Below are 23,127 nucleotides of genomic sequence, written 5' to 3'. Positions count from 1 at the left end.
CTCCGCCCCTCTCCGCCGGGCGGGCTCGGCCCGGCCCTTCCCGGCTCTCCCCTCCTCTGGCAGCATCGCGGGCGGTGTCTCGTCCGCGCCCAGCCGGCGGGAGTCGAGGGACGCTGTCCGTCTGTACGCGCTGCACGGCCCCGACATGTTCCAGCTCCTGCGAGGCTTCCTTCTGCCGGCGGCCGCCTGCGACGGCAACAGGGATGGCGAGTCCCGCTACGCCAACCTCTTCCGAAAACTGGACCTCAACGAAGACGGGAGGGTGGACATTGCCGAGCTCCAGACGGGCCTCCGGGCCATGGGCATCCCTCTGGGGAAGGAGGCGGAGGAGGTGAGCGCGGCCCGCCGGCGCTGCCGAGCGGCCGTGGGGAGGGGAGGCCGGGCGGGCCCGCCCCGCTCAGCCCGAGGCACGGGGCGCGGCCCGGCGGGGCTGCGGCGCGCCCGGAGCCGCTCCTTGATGGAGGCGGCCTCGGGCCTGGCCTTTTCCTTCCCCGGGCCCAGGGGCCGTGTTGGACAGGCACGCCCCGGGTTGTAGGGGAAGAGTCCCGAGCGCGTACAGCTGTCCGCGGCTCCTCTGCCAAGTGGGTTTACTCATCAAGTGTGGACTTGTGACATGCTTTGACTTCTTGTTGAGTGATACTCGATAGCACGTTCCTTTTCCAACACGATAAAGGGTGGTAATACACAGCTTTTGTCCGCCACTCCACCCCTGCATAATCTAGATCAGAGTAAATTAGGGTTTGCTTTGGGCAGCAGGTAGTGTAACTTGCATAGCTGTAGGTTGCAACTTCAGAACTAGTTATTTAAGCTAGACACACAGACATGGAAGTTATTCTTCTTGGCATGGACTGTTGTCAGATATCAAGGCCCTTTATTAGAAAATGCACACTTGTAACAGTGGCCGTGAAACTGACAGTGCCAAAACTCTTCGTGGTGTGGCTTATGCAGTGATCAGTTGGACTATTACATTCCTTTGTCCCTTGTATCAATGCTGTGACCTCAGAAGTCAGTAAAACTTAAGTCGTTAAGCACTCCAGTGTGATGCTGACTTACACTAGCAGGCTTGACCTGTTACCTGGAAGAGAAACTTCTGTTTCCTAATTATTTTTAGTAATCCCCAGGGATCAGCATATAAAATCACTTAATGCACAATTCTGTGGGTGCAAGTGTTTGTGTGGTAAGGCAAGTCTGTGCTGACAAGACACACATGAGCTGAGCAGGTACTTGTCAGAAGTGTGGGGGAAGCTACTGTTGTAACAATTCTGCTTGTTTCAGTTTAAAGAATGATTCCAGGGCATTCCACTGCTGTGCCAGTACTAGCTGTTGCATACTTTCTGGAGGAGGTGCAGGAAAAGGAACTTAAATTTCAACTCCATTGTTAAAAAGTATCTTGGGTCAATAATTCAGTAGTCTTATGCTGACTGTGTGACAGTTTTTCCCTGTGGTCTGGTTATTTAATCTCTGTTTTGCCTCCTTCTGTTATATTTAATTCTCTGTTTCCTATACTTAAGAGAAAAGTATCCAACAGACCTCTTAAGTTGAATGGTGTTTATTTAAGAGTATAAATGAAAGCACACTTTCACTTCAGTGTTGCTGCTGGTCAAAATCATCTTTACATTAGCACCTTTTGTGTTCTTAGGCTTTCATAATTAAAGGAGGGACAGGTTGGCCTTTTTGGTTATCCATGAGAGTTGTCAGTGTTCAGAGCATGCTAGTTATGAACTCCAGTCACACATTTTAGACACATTGTTGTAAACCTGTTGTACCAGTTTGACTGTAACACTCTGGGGCTTTTACCTATATTGAACAGCAGGGAAACGGGTGACCAATAATTTTCTGTTGTTTAACAAAGGTGGTCTTCCCACATAATTCACTGAAAGCCCTGGCATACTGCCGAATATTTGAGCAACTAAGAATTGAAGTTCTAAGTTCTTTCTCAGAACCAGTGATCTTGATTAGTCGTGCACATCTGAGTAGGTGTCAGATTGTTTTCAATTGCTTCAGGATAAACTGAAAGGGATACCCATGAAACAGATAGACATAAGCTAGACAGACCTGGATGTAATACAGAGCAGGAACTGCTGCCTTAGTTGTTCAAGACACACAGAGTAAACAATATAAACTGTGAGTCATCTTTTCATTTGGGAGAAGTGAAAGAATTGTGCAGGGAAACTTCTGTTTTACACTAGGGTGGGCACAGTTAGAACCAGACACTAGAGTAGTGCTGTGTACCTGTTAATAACTAGACTTCTTGTAATACGAGAGCCCCAGTAAGTCTTGCCTTCTGCCTTTTTGTGGCTAATCTCCTTCCTGTCGTTTCTTGCAGCTCAATGCTGCCTTCTCCCACTTCAAACTCTAAAGTCATGTTAAGTTAATTTTTCTTACTGCTTGGTAAAAAGGTATTTCATTAATGAAGTCAGATCATCATATTTGGAGAGGTAGAAGTAGTCTTTCTTTTAATTACTAATAACTAATGAGTAAGGAATTGAGACATAAAAATATACAATGAGGCAAAGTGTTATCTACTGAACTGCTCAGCCCTGCCAGCATAGTGGCACCATGGCATGGGCAGAGCTTGGGATATCCTAGAGCAGAGTCAGTTTTGGTGTCTCATGGGTGCATCAGAGACTCAAGCCTCATTATGCTGTTGCTGGTCTGTGTTAGGTTTTCAAAAATCTCTTCCAAGGTGGCTTCCAACACATAGGATGAAATCCATATACCTGGGAGTGCTGGCCATTGTCCTCCTGAGCTGCACAGCTGCTTTCTGGCTGACTTGTGGAAAAGGGACTGTTGGAATGTTCCTGGGTTTCATTGCAAAGGCAGTTGGTTGGTCCAAAGTTGTACCACCTTCACACTATAGTGTTTGTGCTACTAGTACTGTTTTGCTCTTTTGTCTTTAAGTGCATTTCCTCTCTAGAAGGAATATGCATGTTTTTAAAAGAGACAAAGCTACTATCCATTTGAGTAAGAAACTGCAGGTATGCACCTTCCATCAGCTGTGAACCTGTGGTAAGCTTTGGAGGTGGCTTGCATCTCCCTCTAAGGAAGAATAATTTTTCCCCCATAGCTCAACCTGACAGAACCTCCTGATTGTGTTCTACTTGACCCGCCTTTTGGCAGTATCTGACAGACAAGAGTAAATGACTGGAAAATCTGGAATGTGTGCTGCTTGGAGGCTGCCAGGGTGACTCCTGTTTCTTATTGTAGGATATCACCTGCCAGGAATGGGTTACTTTGGAAAACTTAACAGAAGATTCCTAACATGATGTGTCATTATCTGAAAAGGAAGAATTCAGGGTGATAACTATCAAATGTTGCTCTACAAGCAATATTAACAGCTATTGTACAGTGACTTTGATAAGCAGGGACACAAAATAGATGCTGGGATCAGATCACAAATGATCTCATGCTGTGTCTTCTGAATGCCGTGAGTCTTGTAGGCGGGAGCACCATAAATGGTGTGAGTGGTTGGATGAAGTACTATTTTTGTTCATCCTTTCCTTCTGCTGCCATCAGTCCTTGCAGTAAATCTGTAGGAGGTGAACCCCATATTTCAAGCTTCAGTTTGGGATAGGAACAGCCAAGTATTCAAATTCAGGTGCTATTTATACATTGAGTTCTGGACTAGGGGTAGGAAGACATTACTGAAATGAATAACTACATTCTGGAACCAGTGTAATGATCTTATTTGGACTAACTCTCTTAACATTTTGACATAAGCCTTTGGCTACATTAAAGCTCTTTTGGATAAAGAAACAGTGTGAAGAGAGACCTCTGTGTGGTGGAGACAGGGCCTAATGAGACTAAATTCACGATAATCAGACTATTGTCTGTTTAGAGTAATTGACTGTTTCTGAAAATTTGAGTCCAATCATATATAAGAATACTCAGAACACTTGAGGTATGTTTCTGTATTTAAAGCATAGGAAATTGAGAATTCTGCCAAGTGAGGCAGGCCCCTGTGCTGTGTTCCACTGCTGTGTCTCGGCATGGGGATGGGTGAGAGTGCCCCAGGTGTGGATTGTTTCCTTCTGTGCTTTTCTCTGGCCTCTAAAACCTGCAGCTAGATAGTGCTTCAGAGCTTGAGCTTTCCCTAGCAGTTCTTAGTCCAGAAAGCACACACTTGTTTAGTGACTGAGCTAAATATGTCCTTAAATATTTCTCCAGCTTTATTAAGATTCTTGCACTTATTTTAATTTTGGTAACTTCCCCTATGTGGCAAAATTAGAAGGGTGGTAGACCAAGGTAACTGAAGCCTCCTTAATCACTTGTAGCTTGGCTAGAAACAGAAGAAACAGCGATTACTTTGGCAACTTGGAGGAAGATACATAGGTATCTTGTATCACACTGTATCTACTCTTAGAATTTCTCATACCTGATACACAGATCCACACTCTTAAAAGCTTCAGTACTTCCCTGTGTCTGTGTCATTCTTTATATGAATTGAAGCTTTCTCTCACCTTAAGAGTTTACCCAAAACCTGGTATTATAGATTTAGAGTAGTCTACATCTTCAGCTTTTTATCAAAACAGATGTCATGTCATGTGATTGTAGAAAACTGGAACCATTTAGTTCCTTTAAACTTCCCTTTCCTGGTCATAATAGATGTGATGATTATGACTGGTTATGGGGACTTAATTGTGAAATACCACAAATATCTTCAGCCATGTGTTCAATTAGTAAATTTGAAATTGAATGTATTCAATTTACTTTGCTTCCATTGTAAGCAAACATGTAAATCATTATTTCATTTCTATGTATACAGCTTCAGAAGCTTTTAACTGATATGTGCTGTAGTCTCCAAGTCTCCATATGAACGAGCAAGATGAATCTTAAATTTGTTTTCGTAACACTTTAAACATCCAAGGAGATAAAAGGAATTATTTTTTAATACTAACATGATAGGTTTTTTTCTTGAACAGTGACAGGGTACAGTGAATGATTAAGTCTTCCTCCTGTTGCTGCAAAGTGCAAGAATGCCAAGAATTCCCAAATATGGGAAGCCTCACCTCTGAGACCTCTCTTAACTGCTGTGTTGAAATGCTTTGCTAAATCCCTGTCCTGAGACAGCAGTGTGTCTCAGGTGAACAAACAAAGCAGACTGTTCAATCTTTTGAAATTGCTATGGCTGGGATGCCTCAGTAGCAGAGTTGTCCTATTTAATGGGAAAACTCAGTCTACCAACTATGCTCAAAGTCAAAAATACTAGTGTAACTTGCAAAGAATGCTGAATGAAAGCTCAAGGGATAGTTTGCATCTTCCATGTATGCTGTTTCAGATTCTTGAAATTTAATTCATAACTATGAGTTGAGAGAGTTTACCCAGGTCCTGAAGGAGCAGCCTCTGTGAGGCATTTTGGGAGAGCATACTCGCACTTGCATCTTGTCCTTTTTTGTCTCGTTTTCTAGAGATTCTGTTAGCTGGAATGGACCAGGGAGAACATCTCTGCCAGTGCTGTCCTGTTTCAGGGAAGAGCAGTGCTTAGGACAGGGAACAGGAAGGGGAAGCTCTGCAGCTGATAGCAACATCTGCTGCTGTCAAGGGTGTAAGTCTGGAGTGGGGGGCTCCTACTGTCTGTCTGTAGTAGGTTTAAAGGGCCTGCTTGGATACTGTTTACATGTTGGTAGTATCTTTGGGGAGGCAAGAGAGTAAAAATGAATGCTGAATTTGGACAAGTTGCGAGGCCTTTAGAGGCAGTGCAAATTCCAGTTTTACTCAATGCTGTGCTGGATTTCTGGAGATGGAGTGTCAGTCTCGTTCATGTTATGGGGCCCACTGGGATATAATGCTGTGTGAACACATCCTCAGGCCCTGTCCCTTTATGCTGGATTTATCTCCCAACTGATGTAGTTTGAAAAGGCCGACTTTAATAATCTTTGCTAGTGATTTTGGGTCATCATAGTCTGCATAAATTGTGTAGTCTTAGCAGATATTGTCCACTATGTGTCCAGTAAAGGGAGAAGTGTTGTGTATACTTCAATTGTGACTGATTTTGGCATCCAATATTATTACAGCTGAATAACTGAAAACTGTAGACTGCAGAGCTATGTGAATGGCTAAAAAAATACTTAAGAGGGAAAGAACTGAAAAAGGGGAAAAAATATCATTATTTGTTTTATATATAGGAACTCTGATTTTAAAAGCAAATGTGGAATTTGCTTTGAAAGCAAATGTGAAATATGAAATGTGAATGTCTAAAGACATGATGATGTTCTTAGTGTGGTGCTGGAGTTCTTTGCATGCAGCATTGTATTTTGGAACTCTGGTAGCAGATTGCAGGACACATAATTGCTACTTGCAATTATATCTTGAAGTGCTGCTTTATGCTTGGGTCTTGTAGATAGCATGATAGGAAGGAAGTAACTTGTTGATGAATCACTTCCTATTAAATATTCTTTATATTAATTAGCTGAAATAACAAGCTAATGAATAATTGGTAATCCTTTGTACTCAGCAGCCCCACCTTCTATGCACAGTTCAGTTTTGTAAACAGAATGTGAAGGCTCATGCACAATACACAAATAATGATACTAAATAATGTAAAAATTAGACTGTGAATTTAAAAGAAGTCTACATAAAAACATCAAGATTTCTAGTGAATTGCATTCATTGTCTTTACAATGTAGCCATAAATGTGTTAAAGCTCATAACTTTGGCACAGAGCAATCTAATAATTCATCAGGACACTTACAGAGAAGGGTAGGGAGTTTTTGATGTGTATATAAAGCCTGTCTGTAATTCTTTTTTTTAAACAGACCTGCTGACTTACTTACATTTCCACACCAAATACAGAGGTCTTCTGACAGAGTAGGAATTCAACACTGCAACGTGACTTATATAATGGAGAATTAAAAAAAAAAAACCTTCAGTGTTCCAGTCTCCTTGTGGCTTCTTCTGTTGGTGTTGCTTGATTGTGCAGGACTTGGAAAGTAGCTGTATTAACAAAATATGCAACGAAAAAGAACAAAATAGTAGAATTATGAAGAAAAGAGGAGGAAAGACAAAGGTGACAGTGTCATGACCACATAGACTAAAATGCTCCTGTGCTAACCTGTTTGTGTCAAGGCCTGCAGCATTAAAAAGAAAGATCACAGAATGATAGCATTGTTTTTATTGGTAGTGACTTTTAAAAAGTCTTATAGTCCAATTCCCCTGCAGTAAGCAAGTCTTCAACTTACCAGGTTGCTCAGAACCCCACCCAGCCTCACCTCAGATGTTCCTAGGGGTGGAGCCTCTGCCAGGCTCTGGGCAACCTGTGCCAGTGTTTTACCACCCTCATAGTAAAAATCTTCTTCCTTATATGTAACCTAAATCGACAAAATCATTAAATTTAAATCCATTACTCCCTGTCCTATTGCTGCAGACCGTGCTAAAATGTTTGTCTCTTTAATAAGCCACTTTAAGTACCAACAGGCTGTAATAAGGTCTCCCTGGAGCCTTCTCTTCCTCACTCTGCAAAACTCCAGCCTTTCCTCATAGGCACCTCACAGGAGAGGTGCTCCTGCTCTCTGATCATCTCTGGGACCTGCTCAGGCCCTGTTGCACCAGGTCCGTGTCTTTCCTGTGCTGGGGACCCCAGAGTTGGATACAGGACAGATACAGGTGGGGTCTCATGAGGGCAGAGTAGAGGGATGGAAGCTCCCTTTAGCTGCTGGTCATGCTTCTTTTTCTGAAGCCCAGGATATGATTGGCTTTCTGGGCTGCAAGCACACATTGCTATAGCTCATGTCATCGTCTAAGCTGTGTTCCTGTATCTGTCAGTAATTAACAATTCTTTATGTGCTCATCATATCATTTTACCCAGTGAATTATCTTTACTGCTTGAGGTTACAGTTTTTAGACAATGAGAAAAGAAATGGTGCACCTTGAGGAATAAACATTCGGATCTGAGCCTTCGTAAAGGTGAGGTGATCCCACAGTAAGGCAGTAACAAGAAATGGCAGGTTTTATGTGGCAGGCATGCCAAACATTGTTTCCCAGGACTTGTGAGTGAGTGTTGGCACCTTGGGTTGGTTCCTGCTCTATTGTAAGCATGCCAATTTTAAAATGCATCCAGTTCTGCTCCATCTGAGAAGCTGGCACTGGCAGAATGACAAGTGGCTGTAATTATACAAAATCTGGTAGTATATTAAATACAGAAGAGCAGAGCTGGATTCAGTTTTGAACTGAAATGGGGAGTGATTGACTGCTGGAGTAGTTTGTGTGTAGAGGTTATGGAATCTCCTCCCTTGAAGGTGTCCAAGACTCAGTTGGATGTGGTCCCACACAGCCTGATATAATTAGACATGCTTTGAGCTGGGGTTGAGTTCAATGGACTCCAGAGGTTCCTTCTAACTTGAATTACTATTTGATGCTTTGAAGGGGCAGTTTGTACCGAGGCCTTAGTGTGCCAGGCTCCCCACAGAATCCAGAGGTGTCTTCTTATTGGCTGTGCCTATGGAGTATGGAACCCACCAAGAGGAAGTTTCTGCCTACCAAGGAGAAGACAAGCTTCTTTCGGTGTTCCTCTTAGTTCCACAAGATTGCAAATTACTGATTTTAATCTGAAACTTTAACACCCACATAATTAGTTCACTTCACAGACAGCAAGAGGCTTTTGTTTGCATGAGCTTTTAGATTTGTACTGAGAGAAAAACACATGTGCCATATGGTTTTGTTCCCTGTCATTTCTGTTCTGCTTCTCTGAGAGTGGCTGAGACTGACTTAAGTCTGGAAAAATAACTGTCAAAACAAAAGTAGGAAATGGAGAGTATGTTTGTGCTTACCATTTTCTCATTGTTGCAATATGGAATTCACTTCTTTGGCAGATGAACTGAAAGGTGCCCCCCATCAGACACAGAAATTTCCTGCTCTCTAAACTTCCCAGGAGTTCCTGTTTTCTTTGGCTCACATCATCCTCGGCAGTGGAGGTTTTGCAATTATAATTTAGTTCAAGTTTTGTCCTGTCTGTGAGACAGAAAACCACTTTCCTTGTTCTGCATTTTGGTTTGTGTAGTTCAGGTAGCAATAGGGAACAGTAACAATTGGTGTTGAGTAGAACTCACACAAAGTGCTTACAAGTGTCTCATAAGTCACCTCTTCTCAGGAAAGCGTGGGAGCCCAGCAGGACACTCAGACCCTGCAGCAGGAGGTGCCATGAGTGGAGTAAAAGATGGCTGGAGATTGAGTGTCTTTGAGAGGGGACTCTTCAGACTAGAGTAATTTTTAATGGTTGAGTTTGGTTGTTTTTTTTTGTTTGGATTTTTTTAAAAGTTATTAATATACTAGCCTTTCTTAATTTCTTGTTAGAATGTTGTGGTCAGGAATGTATCCATAACTATCTATAAATGTAAACTAACTTTTTTGTAATGGGAATTCTGAACAGCTCTAACCATATTGACAGAGGCATGAAACTGAATTGATGAGTATATCCATCTGTGTTGACAGGTTATTAATAGAAATTACAATCAAGCTAGATTTATGACTATAATAAGAACACTGTTTTTCAAAGCTGATACCAAATAATAAGTATCTGAATATGTGGTATCTTGAGTAGATTTTTATTGTGCACAATTTGCTGTATTATGGGAGGTAAATAATTTAGTAATTTCACTGTGGCATACCACATAATTTTCCTCCATTTCATTGAGAAATCCATGATAATCTTAGAAATTTTGGTTTTTTGAAATGAAATTTTAAAGTACGTTACTTTTTGGATAGGAATAGGGAAGATGAAGGAGGCAACATAAATGTATTTAGACATTTTTGGTCTTTTTCAGACCTCTGCAACAAATACACCAGTTTTCTGCTTCCTTTGTGTTCAGTTTCTGTGGCCTAGAACTTGTTGGACTTTGTTCTTTTGAGGACCTCTGCTAATTAAAGAGGAGTAAACAAAATTAAAACCAGATTTTGCAGATTAGAACAGCCATTCAAATCTTGTAGAGGGTTACTTTATTCAGAAACTACAGTTGCACAAGGCAGTCTGCTGAATAGAAGATATGTGGAAGAATTTTTGGCCGGTGCTTTACACGGGAGCTGCAGAGCTGCAGTTAGCGAGTGCTGTCAGGTTGGTCTCCTGGCTGGTACTGAGTGCTGCTCCCCTAGGATTTTGGACGTTTAGGGAACCCACAGGGACCAGTGTCCAAAGGAGGGGATAAGACATAATTTTCCCTTAAATCTTGTGTTCTGGAGCAGGGTTCTGGGCTGGTTTCCCTGCTGGCTTCCTGCACACCCTGCCCGAGGAGGTGGCAGCATGAGGAGCGGTGGCAGCGCTGTGACCCCGCTGTGGCCTTGGCTCTCTGTGCCCAGAGCTGCCCGTGCTGTGCTGTACAGCCCAAGCTCCCAAAGCCTGCAGAGCTTCCCTGGGCTCTGCCTTGAGCACAAGCCCCAGCAATTACAGGCTGCTCTAATTGCCCTTCTCTAACAGTAAGATTTCACACATGGAAATAGTCAAGTTTCCTGGCCCGTTGCTGGTGGAGAAGTGTCTGCCTGGGCTGTGTTTGAGACTTGTTTCCTGCAGTCCTGGCAATTGCATACCATGCATTCAATGCATAGTTAATTTTACATGAAGTGTTTCTATCTGCAGGAGGGTTCCTAGGAAGCACATGCAAGAAAGGAAGATAAATGTGTTTGTATTTGTTGCAAGTTTATTTAAAATTGTAGCCAGGGCTTCCGTTTGAAACAGAAAGCTCTGTTCTCTTGAAACTGCAAGCGCCACTGGGGCAAGATCTTTGTAATTTTTTGACTAGCATTTAAAGAGTTAATTGATGTTTGTATTTTTAATCTTTATAATTAATAATTAATAGACCACTTTATTAAGATGATAGTCAAGGTTCTTCTTTTTTTACTGAAAAATTTAATGTATGGGAAACTCACAGGCTTAAACTTGTTCTCTCTTGGGTTTTTCTCCTGTCCCCCACATCTTCCACAAATTATTTGATATTTGTAGGTATAATTTACCAGTGCTGGTAAGAAACCTTAAAATTTCTGCACAGAAAAGTTATGTAAATAATAAACAATGCTTTCTTAAATATATATTTACTGCCAAGTGTTTTCTCTCCCTATGCAAATATTGAGTGTGTTAAATTCTGAAAACAAAATTATGTTTTGTGACCTGTTGTAATTTGGACAAATAAAATATTCATTTTTCTCTCAATAGAAAATTTTTAAAGCTGGGGATACTAACCAGGATGGACAGCTGGATTTTGAAGAATTTATGCAGTATCTTAAAGAACATGAGAAAAAGATGAAACTGGCATTTAAGAGCCTGGACAAAAACAATGATGGTATACCTTGATTTATTTTATTTGTTCAAACATTGTCTGAAGAAACTGCATTAAAAGTAGTGTAACTTATATTTGTCTGACTGAAAAAAAAACCTTGTGAATATGAAATTCTTACTACTTTTCCTTAACATGATCATAATTAAGGTTTGCTATAGATAAAAAAAAAAGTCTTTATTCTTTCTGTTTTCTGCAAGTACACTGAACTGGGGCTCCTTGTTCCCCAGATGGAGAAACTGTGAAGAAATTTCTGACTATTTCTAGCTATTAAAGATGAACCAGTTTTTAACTAACTGTATATTTGCATCCCATTTGCTTCATCCTTGTAGTAGACATTGAAAATACATCATCTGTGCTAAGTTGATTTTTAAATCATCTTTGCAATTATTCAGCTGTTGCAATGAGCTCCAAGGTGCTAAGTTTATTAAGATCCACATTTTAAATATGTATCATTATTATTTTAATGTTTCTAGGAAAAATTGAAGCCTCAGAAGTTGTCCAGTCCCTCAAGATATTGGGTATAAACATTTCAGAAAAACAGGCAGAAAAGATCCTGCAAAGGTCAGGAATTATTCTTTTTTGAGGCAGCTTAATCTTCCTTGTATTGTTAATTTCTATATTTTTCTATTTCAGAGAGGGAGATAAATGGGATTATGACTTTGAAAGGTGTTGGTAGTTACTATTGGAGCATTTAATTATGGGAGGAGAATGTTACTTTATTTCTCTGTAAGTGTTGTTGATAGAAAGAAGCACTGTGTTATGTTTTTAAATGGAATAGGACAGATGCACTTGGGTAAGAGAAGCATAGTATTGAAAGGCCATGGCACATTCAGCCTTGAAGCCACTATATGGAATTTACAGTCAGTTGTTATTGATGTGATAACCCAAGTTAAAAAAGTGGGGGGGGGGAGGGGGAAGAAAAAACAAACAGAACAAAACCCCACCATGACTATTTCCTTACATAATTTTGTTCAATTTCTTTTCAGTATTGATGCTGATGGGACAATGACAGTAGACTGGAATGAGTGGCGAGATCATTTTATGTTTAATCCAGCTACAGACATTGAAGAAATAATTCGATATTGGAAACATTCCACTGTAAGTTCAGCTTCTCTTTTAACTTAGTGCAGCTCTCAAGTTCACCTCTGCTGTGTTCATTTGTGATATTGAGTACAAAAGCTTCACACTTATTATATTTCTAGCATATCTGTATTTGGTTTTTCTTTTCACTTCTTGCTCTCCCATTTACAAGCAGGATTGTGTCAGATGAGTTCCTTCTGAACGAACAACGTCATCTAAACTTTGCAAATAATTATCAAAGTAATATAAGTAATTCTTAGGACAGAATCTTCTTCCTCTCTTGGAGATATTTCACAACAAATAATAACCAGAATATTAAATATTTTCCTTGCACATTACAGTACGATTTGATTTGTTGAAACAATTTATATAGACATTTTATCTGTTTCTTATGTTGAAATTAGTATGTGCAGTTATATAGTATCGTTATAATTATCATAAAATCACTGGCGTCCTGACTGGTGATTTTCTGTGCACATCATGCTCTTTTGTGCCACAGAATTTAATTTAAACATACAGAATATACAGCAATAGGTTATACACTGTGCAGAGAAATTTTTCAAGTCTTGATTGAATGGAGCTGTTAACACCTAAGTGACCGATTTTTAAGAATATTAATAAAGTAAGTAAACCAACAGTAATCCTGTTTGCTAAATATCCTTCCTGTAGATTATTGGAGGAAATAAAGTAAGGTCAGATGCCTTTGAATATAGTGAGACCATTTATATCTCCAGGGATTAGTCAGCATTTCCATAATAAAAAACAGTTTATGAGATCTAAGAGCTCTGGGTGTTTGAAACTGCACAACCTCAGCTCAGGAATCCTTGCCAAAAGGCAGTTAGCTCCATGTTTGCTGAAGAAAGCACTTGAGGCACTGCTATGAGATCAAATAGTCCTGATCCCAGCTTAGTGGAAAAAAAACTTGGCTTTAATAAAATGCTCCTTACTATTATTAAACATAAGGTCTGTATTTTTCTTTTTTTATTATGAAATGTCATTAGTTGCCCCCAAGAAACAACTGAAGGAGTCTCCTGTCATCTTAGTGTTACAGTCAGCTGATGACCCAGTTATCACAGCAGGCAAAATCCAGCAACACAGCTGGTCTTTGAGATAAGAGCAGATGTGAAACCTCCCAGTCTAGCTGGCATTTACAGACAGCTCTTACAATTCTGTTTTTATTATATACTTGCTATCAGACTATCTCCGCTACTCATTGTAGCAGATAGCTACAATGGCATAGAATTATTATGGTAGCTGTGGTCTTTTTGTTACAAACATCCTCAAATTTATCTTTTCCTTAGTTGTGTTTAGGTCTAGGTACACACAAGGTTTAAACCCTGCATATCTCTTAGAACTCAGAATTTATGTTTTGAAAGTTTTGATTGATCTTTTGATATGTTTCCATGGTTAGGCGACTGATGGCACCTCACTTTGAAACCTCAAATGCAAGAAAGATGAAAGGATTTTCCAATTAATCTGTTCTGTATTCAATATCCAGAATAGCTGTTGCTTATCCTTTTTGTTCAGTGGCTATATTTACACTCTGCAATTTTTGTCCCAAATGACCAGGACAATATTCTACCTACTAACAGAGAAAGCATGCAGCATAAATTAGGGATATAATGCTTACAATTAAAATCAATGGTAGTTCAACGGTGTATCAGTTAACATACTTTCTGGTCAGTACTTATCAGTAATTAATACGTTTTTGTTCTTTTTAGGCATTTAATTTATGTGTAACAGCAGATTTGCATTATCTCCTGTGTACTTTTTCTCATGTATTGTGATTACAGGTCACACTTAAAAGCAAAAGTGACATGTGAGATTTCATAATGTTATGTCTTAGTTTTATCATTAAAACCTGTATTAATGTTATTTGATCAAATCCAATGGCAATACAAACATGCCTCCTCCCTAGTGAAATGTTTTATAGCTGAAACTTTTATAGCTGAGAAAAGTAATTAAATGTGTCTTTGAGTATAACTGATGATAAGAAAATCTACAAGGCCTCTGTCAAGCTATTAATTTGGTAGAACAATACACAGCAGTCACTGGAAATAGAATATTCTGATATATCAGCTGTTAAAACTCTGCTTTAAAATGTTGGGGAGTGTGGGAGAAGGAGGCATCCCACATGTGTGAATAAATTACCATGAGAGAAATCTCTTGTTAGCAACTTTAGGAGATTACCAAACTAATCCCACAAGACTGTCTGGTGAAAGGTTAGCTGCAACATATAAGCATTTGAGCTTTAGTGCTGACTTTAAAGGACTGCTGATCATGAGAGAATGTCTTTGCTTGGGCCATACTCAAGGAGGAAATTTGTCGTAATTTTTAATGATGATGGTGCAGTCTTTGAAATGGTGGGTCTGTGGTGTTATTGCTCAATATCTATGTAGAAGTCAAAGTAACTTTTCATTGAAAAGCAATGCGTAGTAAATTAATTATAAAATGTAAATTAGAGATTTTTTTTATTTGTAACTAGCACTTTATTTGCACATTCTCAGGTAGTATATTAATGTGGAATTAGAACTGTGGATAAAACTGAGGTGATGGAATGAGATGGTTATTTGCACATCTTTGCTTTGGATTCATAAAGGTATTGGATATAGGAGATAGTTTGACTGTTCCAGATGAGTTCACAGAGGAAGAGAAGAAGACTGGGCAGTGGTGGAAGCAGCTGTTGGCAGGAGGAGTGGCTGGTGCTGTCTCTCGAACAGGTACAGCACCCTTAGATCGCCTTAAAGTCATGATGCAGGTAGGTGCGATGTTCAAGAATTTCTTGGTTTCCAGTGTATCACTTCAGTTTTTAGAGATCTATTGGGAAAAAATTGAGGGCCTAGGTCAGTGTTTAAATTGCAGAGGTCTGGCTATGTTTTGACAATTTCTATTTTTTGTGTTGTTCATAAAAATGGTATTTTATAGATGTGGGAAAAAAATGTAAGCAAAAATGCTACAGTACTTGTGCTACTAAAATTATATTCTTTTCAATAGTGCATATGATTTTGCTAGTTGATATATTTAATCAATTTAATACTGATGAGTTTTATAATCTAATCAGATAAATGTTCTGTACTGTGACTTTGGTTTTGTTTTTTTTTTAGGTTCATGGTTCAAAGTCAAACAAAATGAATATAGCGAGTGGTTTTAAGCAAATGTTGAAAGAAGGTGGTGTCCGATCCCTTTGGAGGGGGAATGGTGTAAATGTTGTGAAAATAGCTCCTGAAACAGCTATTAAGTTCTGGGCTTATGAGCAGGTAGGGTGATGATAAATCAAGAATGAAAATAATGCTAAATAATGTCCTAAATCACTCTCACTGTTCGTTATTGGCACTTTTGTATTATGTAGGACTTGTTGTTGTAGTTGGGAATTTTTTCATAGTAATTTGAGTGACTTTCAGATTTAAATCTATAGAATACTTATTATTAGGCAGATTTTACTGTTGTATTTTAAGCAGTGCAAATAAATTACAGGTGTTACATGTTTTAAACTGTCCCTGATTCTGCATGGCTTTGTGTAGAGTACTGCATTAATATCTAGATTGTTGCTGCAAAGTGACAGCAGGCAAAAACTTGGCACATTATGCTAGCTGAACCTACAGGGGATTCATTTAAAGTCAGATATCACAGTGCTATGTATGATGCCCTCATCCTGGATTTCAGAGTTATATTTACCTCTGAATCAGCTTTAAGCATCATGTTAAGGCCTAATCCTCCTTTGGAAAATGAACTCCCATTCTGGTGTATTTAAATGAGCTTTATTTTTGCTCTGTGAGGCATGCTAGTGCCTCAAGTAAGCCCAAATGAGCACACAGCACATCTCTGTACAAGGAGGAGATAAGAGCAACAAGATATCAATAAATGTGGGGATGTTGCAAGACTGAACAGCAGATTGTGGTGCCAGAGAGTAACTTCGGGCACATTATTCTTCACTCATGGAATGACACAGTGTGTACAGTGCTCAGAGTGCTTCTGTGAAATTGAATCTGTGCTTCTGTGAAATATTTCATTCTTTGATTGGACAACTGGATCTGCAAGGGAATTTGGTTCCTCTTTGTTTTCTGGAGTTCTTGGTGTACCAAGCCTTGAGTTGGCTGTTTGCAGTACACCTGATGGTACTGTGGGTGACTGAGGTATTTAATCTAAGATTTCTTGCAGGGTTGAATGTTTATTGTGCTCTGGAGAATCTTTTTGGGTTAGCAAATGTGACTGTAAATGCAGAAAAAACTAAGAACAGGCATGCTCTTATGTTCTTATGCTTGAAAAGACATTTTGTACCATACTCTTGCCTTTTGCAATAACTCTTACCACTCCTAAAAACCATGTGTGTTTGTGTTTTAACTATACAGTATAAGAAGATACTCACTAGGGATGATGGAAAGTTAGGCACTGTTGAAAGATTTGTGTCTGGTTCTTTGGCTGGAGCAACAGCACAAACTTCTATTTACCCCATGGAGGTAAGAGAATCTGCTTCCATTGGAGCCTGCAAAATGTTTGGTTTCTTTACAAAGTAAACCCTATTTTGCTCTTGAAAATATTGTAAAAATTCTTCTCTAGTCTGGTACCCTAATATATTTTTACTTTGGAATTCCTCTGAGACTTTCAGTGCTAGGCATTTTAGAATATATTAAGTTCTAACTGATTCTTGTAATGTTTTGCTTTATAGTATTTTTTTAAACAATATTTAAATAAAACATAATGCAAGAAAAAAAGATAATCCAAGAACATTTAAAATTCAGCATGTATTCAAGCATTTTGTAAATTGGGCATAAATCTATTTCCTGCTATATCTAAGCAAGGAATAGTCTTGTCTGGACAGAACTGAAGTTCTCTTGTGTTATGATGGGAAGCTGTGTCTGATAAGGGGAACAGTGTGGGGGAAGGATGTAACAATTACATTTCAGGCTGGGTGGCTTGGCTGCTCTTTCCCCTGTAGGACATAGCTGTAGGTGGTACTACACACTGCAATTTAACTTGTGTTAATGTATTAATTGATCCAGTGTAACTGTTACACATTTCACAGAAACTGCAGCTATTTTCTTCACTGCTGGTTCCCCAGAAGATTTATCATTTGTCCAGATCCTTGTTGGAATAGATGTTGGGGCTGGGACTAAACCAGTACCAACATCAAGTTTGGTAGAAATGGCAAATGTAACCTAAATAACTTTTTCATGGGTAGGAATGGAATGGAACTAATTTCATTGCTGAAGTAATAATGATCTCTCTAAAGAGCATTCTTGCTGTTCCAGAGGGTGAATCCCAGCTGAGCTGAGCACAGGGATGGTTAAATTAGGGAAGAACTGAAACATGATGTAGATTGTCTGGATTACACTGATCAATGGAGACAAGGGGAATGTTCTACAATATCTTCTGGTCTTCCTCACAAAGATATGGTACTGTCCTGGAAGTGTATTTAGGATGTTTCTAAATAAGAGAGAAAAGCCAAGTGTCAGGAAATTCCTGAGAAAAATGCAGTCTCATGAGGCTTTAAAGTAGACCAAATTGTTGCTCAGGAAACATTATCTGTGGTTTCTTTTGGATGGTGTTACTAATTTCTTTGTCCTAAGATGCAGTACAGACTTGCTTGCATTATTATTCAGGTGCTGGGTTTCAGTAGTGAGACATAATTATTCCTTGCATTCCTCAACTGCCTCTCTAAGTGTCATACTTTTTGAAATATTTTCTTAATATGCTTTAGTGCTCCCAGACCAGAAGTATCATCTGCTAGCATGTTAGTACTCTCACATTGAATATTGCCTTCAAGTTGATCAAATAACTGCCTTTTTAAATGAAGAATATAAAGCTAAAATGCAAGTTTAAAAGGCTAAGAATTTGTAAGCTAGTGTATACTTATGTGTGGTGCTCTGCACTAAGCACAGAACTTGAAGAAGCTTGCTGCTGACAATGCTTATCAGTAATCAAAAGAGATTTGCAGCACCAAAGTGCAAAGCAGTTCTAGAGAATTCAATAAGCAGAGATAAACTGTGTATCTAACATAGATTAATAAATAGGTATGTAATAAGGCTGCTATTTTTTTCCTTTTAGGTTTTAAAGACCAGATTGGCTGTGGGTAAAACAGGGCAATATTCTGGGATGTTTGACTGTGCTAAGAAGATTTTAAAAAGAGAAGGTCCAAAGGCCTTCTACAAAGGCTATATTCCTAATATTCTAGGTATAATTCCTTATGCTGGCATTGACCTTGCTGTTTATGAGGTGAGTTTAGATCACTGAATGCAGGTAGCTGTCATTAATTAATTTACAAAAAGCATAAATATTTTTTAGAATGTTTGTATTATTGTACTATTACAGCTGGTTCAATTTTAAAAAGACAAATGAAAATTTCCACTAATGTTAGTAGGTTTCTCAGGGTTTCTGTTTGCCCCTCATGAGGAGTGCCTGGGCAGATAGGCCCTTTCATGCAAGAGAACCAAGCAGGAAATGTGCTGTGAGAGGATTATACAGACCTTGGCAGTACCACAAGCTTTCACACTTACCTAACCTTGTTAGACTGGGACATACCTGTTTTATAGGAAATATGTGCCCTTAAAAGGATATTCATATTATGATAGTTTATACATTTTTTTGCCAGTTGTTAGGTTTATGAGTGGATTATATTAACTTGAATTCCTTCTGTGTCTGTGCATGTTACCAGAATTCTTTCTGGCTGACACAGCTTTTCTGAGGAGCTCGAAACACTGCTGTCTTTCCTTTCCAAGAAACTGGCACCTGTTTCACCCACCAGCAATGCTGAAAGTCTTTTATCTACCTTAGCTAATACCTCTTGCTTCAAAGTGTCTTAAATAATTCAGACACACAGACTCATTTTTTTTTCTGGTCTAGACAAATCTTTTTTTGACACTGCATTAGCCATCACCAGAACATTTTCAATACTGTATGGAATTTCTTTCTACAGTTTACATCCTTGTTTCTGCATGGGATGATGTGCACAGATATGTGAGCTTTCATTGCACTCTGTGGGGTGCTGAGTTGTTTCCCTTCTTCTCTCCCCAAAGTATTACAGATGCATGGGCCCTATCCTGCTGCTGGATCTTCTAAGGATTTCTCTTCTAGGTACTAACTGTTGTAGTCTGGTTGAAGCCCTTCCCTGTATGCTAAGGTGTTTACCTGTGCACTTGAAGCATGTAGGACTGGCCCAGTGAAATTGCTGCTTTTCAGGATTGAGTCCTTAGGATTTGTTATGAATTAAGAAGCACTTGTTTACATTTTTGAAGGCAAATCTCTTATTGTTTAATTTTGTACCTTGGCAGCTCTTAAAGAGTACGTGGCTAGAGCACTATGCATCCAGCTCTGCGAACCCAGGTGTTTTTGTCCTGTTGGGGTGTGGCACCATTTCCAGCACGTGTGGGCAGTTAGCCAGCTACCCCCTCGCTCTTATCAGAACACGCATGCAGGCTCAAGGTGAGTTCTCTTTCCTGAAAATGCTTCTGTGTGGTCCCATGAACATTTTATCATGTGGGTTAGATCTAGCAGAAACATAGGAATAAAAACAAACAAACAAACAAAAAAAAAAACCCCAAACAAATTGGAAAAACTAAGGACATAGGTGGAAAATTCTTCTTAATGTTGGTCCCTTCTCCCTCTTACTCCCAACACTGTTGTTCTTCATACTCAAGTTAAAAAGTAACATTTCAAGAACTGGTGCTTTGTATATTCTGAGAGCCACATTCCATACGAGACTGCCAGACATAGCCCCTGTCATAGTCTGGAAGCACTCTTCTAAACTTTAAAATGTTTTCTAAATTTGAGAGATTAAATGATAGGGCTTGAATTGTCTTGTGAGGGTAGACAGCAATGTTTGCTCTGTAGGACATTTCATTAGCATAGTTTCATAGCTGAGGTTTTTGTTTGATAGGTTTCTGCACAGACTTAAGGATGGGAGCTTAGATTTCCAAAGGAACATAGGTGGATAATGCTTTCCACTGGGATTTAGACACATGGATATCTCCCAAATGTCTGGGATTAAAAGATCTCTTCAGGGGACCTGAGATAGTAGGCTCATGATCCAGGTGTTTGAGACCTGCTCAAGATTGTTAATATTACTAGAACTGTTTTATAACACATTATCTTTTTGTTCTAGCCTCAGTGGAAGGAGCTCCACAGCTAAGCATGGTTGGTCTCTTTCAAAGAATTGTTGCTACAGAGGGACTCCGAGGACTTTATAGGGGCATAGCACCTAATTTTATGAAAGTGCTTCCAGCTGTCAGCATCAGCTATGTTGTATATGAAAAAATGAAACAGAATTTGGGAATAGCTTGAAATGAAGAAAAAAGGTGAGAGGCTTCTAGTGCTGTTGGAAACACCAGAACAATAATGTTTTCTCAAATAATCTGCTCTCACAATTAGAGACAGACCTTTACAGAGAGATGCTGCGACTTCCACATTTGCCCTTAAATGGGAAGAAACTTTCTTAAATTTTAGTTCACCATTTTTAAACAGATACCTATATTGCACTTTAAAATGTCACTGAGTTGAAAAAAAAAATCCAGAAACTGTCTTTAAATCAGCAGTATGTTTTTATTTTTAGGAAATCATGCATATTTTACTTACTGGGTATTTTGTATTAGTCCTTCCAAAATGTGTATTTGTCTTGGATGAAACCAAAGGTAGGCAAAGTTTATACTGCCTTGATACTGAATATATGAAAGTGACTTTGTGTTTTGTCATGCTGCCTACACTCAAGCAATTCACAGGCGACATTTTGCATGCCTAGAAGTGAGCACTTTTGTTATTTTTGAAGACTGAATATTAAGTTCATAAGAAATAGCGTCTTGGATGCACACAATGATGGAATAACACATTAAAATGTAGCCCATCACCTTTGTCTTCAGGCAAACCTTTTTTATTTTTCATTATTTAAAGAGCCTGAGAAACTGCTGTTCTGCAGTGTCGGAATACCTCAAATGATTTACACGGTATTTTTGTAATACAATCAGCAATTTTGATAACTTGCTTCACTGGACCTGCTTTTCATTGCACTTGTAAATGTCAGCACCATTAACCGTGGCAACATTTGGGTTACAGCTGCATGTTTTATACGATCATAATACAAAGGAACAGAAGAAACTTGGATGTTAGAGCCATTCCATACAAGTGCAAGTTGCTATTTAAAAACAGGATGGAGGATCCAGTATGAAGCTGGTAGTAATTGCTGTACAGCCAGTGGCAGAGCTGTTCATAGCTCTGGGGACAGGAATGCTTGTCATTTTGGACTCTCCATTCTTTCCCTTATACATCCACTCTGTGCTTTTAGCCAGTAGAGAATTGCATTATTATGTGGAGGTTTTTTACAGTTTTGTCATGTGAGATCAGTCTTCTGTGCACATTGGCTGTGGGTGTGAAATTGGGATAATAAAATACTGAAGTGTTTTGTCCAGGTGACCAAGTGGCAGTGCTGTCCTCAGGTGCCCATCAGATTGGTGTTCATGTAGCATGCAAAGCAGGCATACAGACCTGTTAGTGCTTGAGAAACAGCTCCTCCTCAGAAAACAAAGCAGCCCTTCCTCAATGCAGAACATTAGGTATTTTCATGTACAAGTCCTTCCAAAGTGACTTCCTTTTTTTTTTTTTTTTTTTGTGTGTGTGGAGGGGCACACAGTTGCCTTCATGCCTGAACACTGAAATAGATTAACAATTATTACCAGACTCGTTTGTTAGGCTTTTTCTGCTTTCTGTAATGTGTACTGTCTTAATCTTGGTAAATTCGAGATTATACTTACCTTGACCTGCTAAAAGCAACTGCTCTTAGACCACTTTCTGAAATTGGATTACTGAAGGAAGAATTTTATGCTGTTAAGGTCATTAAGGGTCTTCTTTTTAATGCTTTCTTTTTTTGGGCAGGCATGAGGGGTGCATGAGTTTTGTTTTTTTTAAGCAGAAAAACAAGCAAGCAAAAATAACTGCCTGAATCTCCCTTGTTCTACATGTGCTTTGGGCCATATTTCTCGAACAGCAATCACATGTAAATTTGTGTTCAGTGCTTCCATGGCTGGTGTTTATTCTCCATAAACTGATATATAGCAATTCCATAAAATCTGTATTATAGAATTTTTTATCACATTTCAGAAAATGGCAGCTCTAGCTGTATTTTGGCCTTCCCTTTGGGGAAATGTTGGACTTTGCACTTTAAAAAAAAAAGTCATTCTATTCAAATCATTTATGTGTATAATGCCTTCCTGATCTTAATTTTTTTTTTTTTTTTGGTTTGGCCAATATCTCTTTGTACCTTTGTGGGATTTGTGAGATCAGTTGCTGGTAATTTTGTTTGACTGTGACCAATGAGCAAATGTATTGTGCGTGTGATGTAAAGACGACTTTAGCATTTCTATCTTCCAGACTTGTTCCATTTTGTTTATAGTGTGCAAGTGCCATTCTGAGTATTGAAATCATGGTGAGATTTTCAAATGTTGAAAAGATGATCTGTTTCAGATTTGATTTTTCATTATGTGCCTTGATGATTACTGTATTCAATTGTGTATTCTTTGTCTCTTAAATGTATGTTTATCTTTCTAGCTCCATAAAACTACCAGTTTCTAATAAATCTTTGTTTCCTTATCTGGTTGGAGTGTGCTGATGTGGTTTTTTTCAAGGTCTGATAGATGACACTTCTTTATTGCATTACACGCATAATACTCCATGTAAAAAATGGAGGCAATTGATCTAAAAGTAGGTTTCAGACTAGACTGTGCTTTGCTATTACACTGATACTTGAAAACAGTTTGACAATTGTCATCCTGTTTACAGCTGTCTCATTGCGTAATGGAAGACC

General features: G+C 39.1%; 1 protein-coding gene across 1 annotated transcript; it reads left to right on the top strand.

The window, feature by feature from the left end:
* On the top strand, window positions 1–22,913 carry SLC25A24 (solute carrier family 25 member 24). Its single transcript, XM_002195396.7, has 10 exons — window positions 1–331; window positions 11,138–11,264; window positions 11,735–11,822; window positions 12,248–12,359; window positions 14,941–15,099; window positions 15,446–15,598; window positions 16,691–16,798; window positions 18,387–18,554; window positions 19,610–19,760; window positions 20,440–22,913. Exons 1-10 carry the CDS (start codon window positions 146–148, stop codon window positions 20,616–20,618), a joined length of 1,431 nt encoding a protein of 476 aa, XP_002195432.1. The 5' UTR covers window positions 1–145; the 3' UTR covers window positions 20,619–22,913.
* The last annotated feature ends 214 nt before the right edge of the window (window positions 22,914–23,127 follow it).

This window comes from Taeniopygia guttata, chromosome 8 (assembly GCF_048771995.1).
Source record: "Taeniopygia guttata chromosome 8, bTaeGut7.mat, whole genome shotgun sequence".
NCBI lineage: Eukaryota > Metazoa > Chordata > Aves > Passeriformes > Estrildidae > Taeniopygia > Taeniopygia guttata.
The sequence above is the reverse complement of the archived record's forward strand: the minus strand, read 5'-3'. Positions and strand labels throughout refer to the sequence as shown.

Bases quoted from the DNA above. Each gene is read 5' to 3' on its own strand.
- SLC25A24 (XM_002195396.7), top strand. From the start codon at position 146: ATGTTCCAGCTCCTGCGAGGCTTCCTTCTGCCGGCGGCCGCCTGCGAC. The intron at 332-11,137 runs GTGAGCGCGGCC...TTCTCTCAATAG, and splicing joins TGGGGAAGGAGGCGGAGGAG to AAAATTTTTAAAGCTGGGGA. The intron at 12,360-14,940 runs GTAAGTTCAGCT...GGATTCATAAAG, and splicing joins GATATTGGAAACATTCCACT to GTATTGGATATAGGAGATAG.